Genomic DNA, 9,164 nt, shown 5'->3' on the forward strand with positions numbered 1-9,164 from the left:
GTTGGTCTGGGTGAGAAGGATCAGGAAGCAGTATTGGTTCCCCAGGTGTCCAGGGCCCCAAGACTAGGAATGGCACAGGGCCCAAGCTAGGAGTAGAGAACAGCGGGGGAGATGGAAGGGTGAGCACGGCTGATGGAGTCAAGGTGCGGAGGGCTGCACGGTAGACTTACCCCCAGAGAGGCCTGAGGGCAGGAGAGCGGGCCAGGAGAGTTCCAAAATGGATTTTTTGAAAAAAGATTTTTTAGAGCATCTGGCAAGGTGTCTGACCTGTTTGCTCTTTCATCTCTATGTCAAAGTTGTAAACATGTAAAAGTCTTAACAGTACTGTGACTTGCTGTGCTGTTGCTGTGTGCTGCCTACAAGAGCCCACTGCTGAGTTTCTAGGAGTTTTAGAAGCAAATTGTTAAGTACAGCCTTTATTAAAAATTAAATTGCATTAACTTACAATTAAATAAATTATAATAAAAACTAAGGTACTGTCTATTAAAAATTCATTACTTCTTAATTGTTTTACTACTCTGTGTGTTTTGCAAGGTTATTTATGTTATTGTATCTGCCCAAAGAGGTCCCTACCATGGGTCTTCTCAGGACTGGGGATGTGGCTCAGTTGGTAGAGTGCTTACTTTGCATGCACAAAGCCATGAGTTCCATCCTTAGCATCGTGTAACCAGGTATGGCAGCACATACCTATAATCCCAGCACTCAGGAGGTGGAGGCAGGAGCATCAGAAGTTCAAGGTCATCCTTGAGTATGGAGTTTAATGCAAGTCTGGGCCTCATGAGAGCCTCTCTTTAAAAAATTTTTATTTATTTATTTTTTATGTGGATGAGTGTTTTATCAGCATGCATGTAAGTGCACCACATGCATGCAATGCCCAAGGGGGCCAGAAGAGGGTGTCAGATCCCCTGGAACTGGAGTTGTGACTTGTCATGTGAGTGCTGGGAATCGAACCTATGTCCTGTGCAAGAGCAATCAGTGATCTTAATCACTGAGCCATCTCTTCAGCTCCAAGATTTCTCTTTAAGGAAAAATAAAATCTAAGGCCAGCTGATGGCTCAGCTGCATGAGCTCTAGAATTCATATAAAGGTTAAAGGAGAGAACCAACTCCAAATAGTTGTCTTCTGACCTCCACATGAGTGCTACAGTATGGATGCTCCCTCCCATACAAGCAAATAATAGACTTTTAAAAATAAGTAAGTAAAAGGCTTGCTCCATGTTCAGAGCATGGCTCCAACCTCTTCCCATTCTGCAGAGGGCCCAGGGACATGGCTGACCTCTCTTTATCAGTGCATCCCCACAGGCTGCTGGCTCCATGTTCCTGTTAGTGGATGGCCAGCTATTGATTGCCTTGATGCCTCTCAGAATGGCCTGGACTGGGCTGGGTGCCAGCAGCTTAATGCAGACCACTTTGTTCAGCAGGCATTCAAGTGCAGCTTTTAGATGAGACATAAGGAAAGGCGCTGTGAGAGCGTAAGGGAGCTGGGGAAGGGGATGATGCAGGATCTGTCTGCCCACAGTGAGCTAGAGCTGGAGGAGGAGAGCTGGTCAACTGTGGGTCACAGGATTCAAAGAGCTCACCTTAAGGAATCCCACTGTTTACTTTCATCTGGTTGACTTTGGGAATGTTAGGTAACCTTTCTGAGCCTTCATCCCCACCCCACACATCTTCCCATGTGCCTAAATCACGGGTTTGTTGTGAGAGTTAAAGATAATGTCTAACCCTACTGGATCCCAGGGTTACATATGGCTCAGTCTCTGCTTAAAGCCTCATCTAAAAAAGTTATAATCTAGGCCTGGGGCTATATAGTTCAGTCGGTATAGTGTTTGCCTAGGATGCATGAAGTACTGGGTTTGATTCCCAGTTCCAAATGACCAGACGTGGTGGTGCACACCTGTAATCCCAGCACTTAGGAGGCAGAGGTAGGAGAACAAAGGATTCAAAGCTATCCTTACCCACATAGCAAGCTTGAAGCAAGACAGGACTACATGAGACCCTAAACTTGACTTGATAGGCTTTAACACATATGACAGAATGCGTGAAATCCTGTGGGCAGGTTATGGGAAGGAGTGTAGATAGAGGAGGGTGTCTAAAGATGATTAAGATGTATTATATGAAATCCACAAAAAAAACAATAAAAATATACTTCGAAACAACAACCAAAAAGCAAATGGAAATGGAGAGATGGCTCAGCACTCACACATGCACAGAAAGCAGAAATTTTAAATCAATACATATGCATGTGGTGTGTGTGTGTGTGTGTGTGTGTGTGTGTGTGTGTGTACACATAGTTGAATAGCACAAGAGTGATTTGGGGCTGGAGAGATGATTCAGCAGTTAAGAGCTGCTATTGCAGAGGACCTGAGTTCAGTTTCCAGGACCCACATGGCAGCTAATAACTGTCTGCAACTCCAGGTCCATGGGATCTGATGCCCTTTTCTGGCCTCCATGGGCATTACATGACACGGGTGCACTTACATACATGCAGACAAAACTCTGATACACATAAAAATAAAAGTTTTTAAAAGAATAATTGAAACATACTTCAAACCCATGGTATGTGGGAAAGGACCTCACTGGTAATGACAGCAGCACTTTCCAGTCCTTGCCACCATTCTGGAACTTTCTGAAACATTCAGCACACTCATATGCCGCTGGGGCCAGCCTCTGAAGCTTCCCATGCTATCATACACTGACGTTTCCTCCGGGCTTCTTTTTTTCCTACACCTCCTACCCCTGCTGATATGTACCCAAAAGACTGAAGAGTTTGGAAATGAGCATAGAGCCACTGAGACAGGAGTTGGGGGTATGGTCACCGTAAGCCACACAGGCCTTGCCGGTGCCCCAGCACTGGAAAAGTGGTAAGAAGGTAAGTGGTGCCCTGCCCATAGGACCTCAAACTTGCCTGAGGGGCTGTGATGGAAAACCTCCTTACCTTCTTCCCTCTAGATGCTCCCCAAATATCTGCAAAGTCTGCCAGCTGAAGACTGCGTCCATCTACTATTCTTCTCCTCTGCCGCCTTCAAAGCCACTAAGCACAGACCAGTCACTCCTCCACCCACACATCCCTCATCTGAGTTTCTGCAACTCCTCAGCCAGCTCACCACATACCTCAGCTCACACATTGAGTACCTACTATGTGCCAGGTCGCAGAGGGCTGCAGGTTCACAGGCAAAGATGGCACAGCCCCTGTCCTCTGCTGCTCACTAGCCAACAGAAGCAGGCTGCAGACAAGACCCAGCTTTGTTAGGATAGGCATGAGAATAGGGTGCTGAGGGAGCACAGAGTGCCAGGGGAGCAGGGGAGGGTGGCTGCAGCTGACCCTTCAGGGTGTCTCCATGAAGGGTGCTGGCGTTTATGCGAGGTTTTAAAGAATTCTTGTTCAGGACCTGGGGAGGGCAGGTTTTTTTATGCTTGAGGGGGATAACCTTGACACTTTTATCAGAGCATGGGAATGTCCAAGGCCTCCAGTCTGCTAGAAAAAAAGCCTGCAGCTTGCTGGGTCACAGATGTCAAGGCATGCTGTTATTTTCAGTCAGGACACAGAGAGGAGGTGAGGAGCCCTGAGGGGCCCTACTCCAGCTGAGGAGGCCAGGATAAGAGTTCCCCTTTCTGAGATACTCTGAGGCCACCAAACTAATGCCTTGTCTCTCTCCTCTGCAGACAGGCAGGATTGAACCGAACTACCCCAAGGTATGCGGTCACCAAGGCAACGTGCTGGACATCAAGTGGAACCCCTTCATTGACAACATAATTGCCTCGTGCTCTGAAGATACCTCTGTGAGCTGGGCAGAGGGTGGTCCTCCAAAGTGGTCTTGGGCACTGGTCTGATTCCCCCAGGGAGCGTCTGTCCCTACACTGTCCTCCGTCTCCTTCAAGCCCTGTTTGCACCCTCTCCCTTCTCCTCCAGCACTAGAATAGAGAAGATGGGATGGGGGGGGGTGGTCAGGAAAGTCCCGAGGGAGCAAATCTTTGCTGGACACACCTTGTGCTTCAGTGTGGTTGAGTTGGGAAGTGTTGTTTTGTAGGTGAGAATTAGAACCAAAAAATTAAGTGTGTGATTCAGTCCCGCCTGTGGTGCTATGACGCAGGGGAGGAGGGAACATGAGGAAGGAAGGAGGGGAGGGAAAGAGTGAGCCAAGCAGAGGAGGGCTTAGCCTGGCAGGCTCACATGGCAAATGTTCCCTAGTTTGTCCTCTGGGAGCTGTGGCTTCAAGGACTGTTATGACTGTCAAGGACCACTCTGGGGGCACAGAATTCCAACTTCTGTCCTACCTTTCATGGAAAGATGGTCTAAATAGAAGGGAACAGGAAAGCGAGAGTAGAGAAGAGGGGATGGGTAGAGAGCAGAGCTGGAGATAGGAGAAAACAAGAGGGGCTGGAGAGATGGCTCAAGTTGGTAAAGGGCTTGGTGTACAGGCAGGAGAGCCCCAGTTCAATGCCCATAGATGGAGATAGAAGAGACAGTGTAGAGAGAGAGAGCTCAAGAATCCAGGGGTAATGACATCAAGGTGGCTTTGTGTCCCCCCCCCTCCCCTTAGGTACTGCTGCCTCACAGGAGCAGTAGGACAGAGGAACCACAGTAGTGCGAGTTGTCTGGGAGGGCCATACCACTCCTGAGCAGTGTCAACATGCCAGCTTGTGAACAAGAGTGGGAGTCAGTCTTAGCCAAGCTGGTGTGGGGTTCCTCAGTTCCCAGGTGAGGGAGGCTCTGCTTTTCAGCCAGGCTACTGTGGCTACCCAGGGCTCACTGGCACAGTCTGAGGACTGGCCATGTTCCTAGAATATTGGAACTAGAAGGGACTTCTGAGCTATGCCTCCCGGTCTCCCCAGCTGGACTGTGAAGTCCAGGGGTAAGAGAGTAGAACCAAATGGCTCTGAATCCCCAGCTTCTAGCACAGAGCCCAATACCTAAAAAAACCTCTTGCTTTGGATTGGATGGATAGATGGAAGCAGGCATTCATGGATGCATGAATAGATAGATGGAAGATGCATGGATGGACAGATGGAAGTATGCATGGATGTATACATGCATGGGTAGGTATATGTACATAGATAGAGAGGCACAGGTGGATAGATGGGTGCATGAATGGATGCACAAATGCATGTATGGATGGATGCATGAGCTAATAGATGGTTGAATGCATGGATGATGGATGGATAGAGGATAGATGATAGATATATAGATAGATGATAGATATATAGATGATAGATAGATAGGTAGGAAGATAGATAGATGATAGATAAAAATTAAATAACTAAGTGAGTGATGAATATGGTCCAAGTATCCAATGATTGGTGGTGCACGCCTTTAATCCCAGCACATGGGAGGTAGAGGCAGACAGATCTCTGTGAGATTGAGGCCAGCCTGGTCTACACAGCACGTTCTAGACCAACTGGGGCTACAGAGACACCCTGTCTCAAAAAAACAGAGAGAGAGAGAGAGAGAGAGAGAGAGAGAGAGAGAGAGAGAAAGAAGCAAATCCATGAATTCATTGAGTTGAGGGTAAGGTCAGCAGATACAGAACTTACATTGGAGAGTGGTGGAGAAGGAGGTGGGTGAGGGATGGAGAGGGCTTGACAGCTGGAGAGGATTCCTGAGAGTAGCATCCGTGAAGGCAGAGCTTGAGAGAACAGTGAATGGAAGTACTAGAGAAAGGCTGTTGGGTTTTCTTACTTTCTTTTGCAGCTTTGGAGCCCAAGTGACAAGGGGACAGCTATGAGAGGCTAGGTCATGGAAGTCTAAGGCTGCAGAAGTGTGGACAGGAGCTGGAGGAGCCCAGGAAAGGGGGCAGGGCCTTGGGGGGGGCACTGGTTGCTCCTTGGGTTGTGAAGGAGACAGATGGAGCTGGTGTGAATTGGGATGTTCCATGATCAGCTCAAGAAAAGACCAGGGCTCAGCAAGAAAGAGAGCAGGCAAGGTGCTGCCCTTCCAGGGAGCCTAGAAGGAATGTAGTGATTGCATACAGCTCTGTTCCACACCCCACCCCACACACACCCCACTGAAGTCTGTCACCAGCTAGGAGGGAACAGTTGAGACTTGGGGTTCTTGTATGCACTCTAAACTGGGCGCTTCACATGCATGTAAGCCTCTGGCCACTTTGTGAAACAGGCACTAGGGAGGGCCAGAGGGAAGGTGTAACATACAGCTGGTGGTAGAGGACCCAGCTGGGAGAGAGAAAGAAAGAGGCCCCTCTCAGTACGGGAAGGAACAGATCAGGACCCAGCTCTTGGGACTGCTGGCTCCTTCACAATACAACTTGCTTCATCTACATCAGGACGAGATGAACCTGCCTGATACTAGTTTAGCCTCTTCTTCCACCTCATGCTGCCTCCTACTCCTAGATGCAGCTAGTGCATAAGACACCTGTGGTGTGTGTTCAGACAAGCACAAGGCCTTGCCCTATCACAGGAGCCAAGAGACCAGCACCTACTGATTGACAGTCTATGACAAGTGGGCTTCTGGGATCCAGAGAGCACAATTGTAGAATCTGGACAACCTAGGATGGGAACCTCAGCATTATGACTTACCAGCTGTGTGACCGAGGGCATGTGGCTTTGCCTCATTGGGCCTTGGCTTTGCTCATCTCTAAACAGCAAAAATGAGACCCACTCCTCAGCAGCTATGAGGGGAATGTAAGAAGCCTGTGCCTAGCCCTGTGCCTGGCACCTCACAGATGCCAGCTGGTCTCAGTCCTGCTCTGTAAATAGTACCAGCAGGGAGGGTAGAGCCCCCTGCTTGTTAGACAGAAAGAATCAGGTGCAGTGAAGAGGAGTCAGGGTTGTCACTGCAGTCTCACAAGCAGTATACACAGATAGGAGAGGGGACTAATGCTGGCTCAGGGGTGAGAAAAGGAGGATTGGGAGAGCTGGACCTGGAAGACTCGGGATTTGTTACTGGTGTCATTAGGGTCAGAGCCTGAACTCAGGCATCCCTAACATGCCAAGGTGGATCCCCTCATCTACAGTAGACCAATGAAACAGACAAGTAATAGCAAAAAAAACCAGAGAAAGATTTATTCAATATGGCTTCATTGGGAAGAGGAACAAAAAGATCCAGTGCAGTGACCCCCCAAATCCATTTAGGGATCCTGACATGAGGTTTTGATTTAAATAGAGGGCAAGATGTGTGAAAAGCTAAGCCCTGGTCATGGTGTGGTCCCCACCATCACTTAGCTCCAGTCTCTCTTGCAAGATGGGCTGACACATTGTCAGAACTCCCTGAAATCTCCTGTGCAACTAGCTTCCCCTCTGGCTGACACAATGCTCCCCTTCTTCCCTCTCCCAGCATGAGAACAATTTCCTGGGGAAATTCCAATTTCTGGAGGGCCACTGTTCAACAATCTGTTAGACAGAGGGAAGGGCACAAGTATCTTTAAAATAGCTTCATCTCTGCCAGTATAATTACACTTTTGACCACTAAAGAAAGGGTTAAAACAGGCCCAGGAAAAGCTCCAGCTCAGGCCAAGGCCTGGAGGGAGTGCATAGGGTGCCCTCCAAAGGGAGAATCCTCTGGCTGGCTGGCTGGAGTCCTAAGTGATGTCAGTAGGGGAGTGGGCAGGAGAGAAGGCTGTAAAGGAAGGTAGACAGATAAAGCACGAAAGGCAGGGTGAGTTCTTTAACTTGGAAGTGACACCTAGGCTTCTCAATGCAGGGAATGAGTGTGGAGCAGGAGCCACAGTAAAGGGGTTACAGCCAGCTTTGTGGAGGAGGTGCGGCTCCAGTTAGCTGGGTATCTGGGTACAGGCTGCAGTGTGGATGAGTAGGAGGAGGACACAGACACACATACAGACAGACAGACAGACAGACAGACACACATACACACACACACACACACACACATACAGACAGACAGACAGACAGACACACACACACACACACACACACACACACACACACACACACACACACCCAGGCTACTGATCTAGATAGGAGTTTAAGTCTGAGATCAGGAACAAGCTAAGCTCTTTGGCAGCTGCCCCAGAAGCCAGGCTCAGGGTCCTACATCAGCCTTCAGGTTTCTGCCCCCCCCACCCTATCTGGTGCCCAGGACCTTGGCATTGGAGCCCATAGGCCCCAAGACTGAAGCTCAGCTGCTCCTGGAGAAAGGTACCCCAAGGCAGAGGTTACAAGGGAGTCTGTGCCCCAAGCAGGTCCCCATCTTCCTCTCCTACCACCTCACTAAGGTCCTGAGTCTACAGGGTGGAACATGAGGCTCAGAGCCTTGGCAGGCTGACAGTCTAGATCCATCCCACATTCTATATTTGCATCATGGCATCTTCTCAGTGTGGCTAGTGTTGAGTATCTTTTAAATATCTTCATTTCTGTTGAATGGCACTGAACACTCATGCAAGGGAGGCCTCCCCACCTGGGTCTGGAAAACAATGCCTGAGTGGCCTCTGGCTAGCCTTCCTGCCCCAATCGAAGCACTTCAAGGCACAGGCATAGATCCCCAAGGCTCCCTCTATGGACCTATTTCAGCATGAAAAGTCAACTTACTGTACATCAAGCATGCAGAGGCAGGGCTAGCAGGTCCATGGGTGAGGCCCCTGTATACCAGGCACCGTGCCCCCTACCAGGGCTGAGACTACCAGTCTGAAGGGGTCCAGAAAGAAGCTTTTGCTGCAGGTCTGGTCCTTTCCCCAGTGCAGGCCTTCCCATCCTTCCCTGAATCTAAGGCTTCCTGGTCCCAGATCATTTAGAGGATGCTAAAAGGTTATAGGGAGCCACTTGCTGCTCTTCCCCATCCCTCACCCCAGGGAAGCCTTCAATGCAGTCAGGATCCCCAGACCCCTTGAAATCCAGCCCCCCCATATCCTGGCAGGATCCAAGGAAGCCTGCCTAAGCTCCTTCCCCAGGGGCTTCATCCTAGGGGTGGGAGGAGGCCATAACTCTGCCTGGCATCTGGCAGAATCCAGTTCTTTCTGCCTGCTGGGTGATGTCACCTATTGTTGAAGGCTGTGCTTTTTATAGCTTCTGCTGCAGCTAGGGGAGGGCAGCTGGCTGGCAGGCAGCATGGAAGGGCACTGTGGATTTCCAAGGCTCAAACTCCCAGTCTTCCTCTGGGTTCCACCCTCCTTGGAGGGAGGAGAGAGGAAAAGGGGAGGGGAGAGAATCGGAGAAGAGGGGAGAGGAGGGGAGAGGTGAGGGGAGGGGATGGGAGGG

At 49.6% G+C, this 9,164-nt stretch overlaps 1 protein-coding gene across 4 annotated transcripts in view; it reads left to right on the forward strand.

The window, feature by feature from the left end:
* The window catches only part of Coro2b (coronin 2B), a 149,715-nt gene that overhangs the window by 116,209 nt on the left and 24,342 nt on the right, over nucleotides 1–9,164 (forward strand). For all 4 annotated transcript variants that reach the window (XM_008836371.2, XM_029565027.1, XM_008836372.1 and 1 more), the window contains exon 3: nucleotides 3,663–3,779. In XM_008836371.2, coding sequence (XP_008834593.1) covers nucleotides 3,663–3,779 — 117 coding nt within the window. The remainder of the gene's footprint in view (nucleotides 1–3,662; nucleotides 3,780–9,164) is intronic.

This window comes from Nannospalax galili, unplaced genomic scaffold (genome assembly GCF_000622305.1).
Source record: "Nannospalax galili isolate Female #2095 unplaced genomic scaffold, S.galili_v1.0 scaffold54, whole genome shotgun sequence".
Lineage (NCBI taxonomy): Eukaryota > Metazoa > Chordata > Mammalia > Rodentia > Spalacidae > Nannospalax > Nannospalax galili.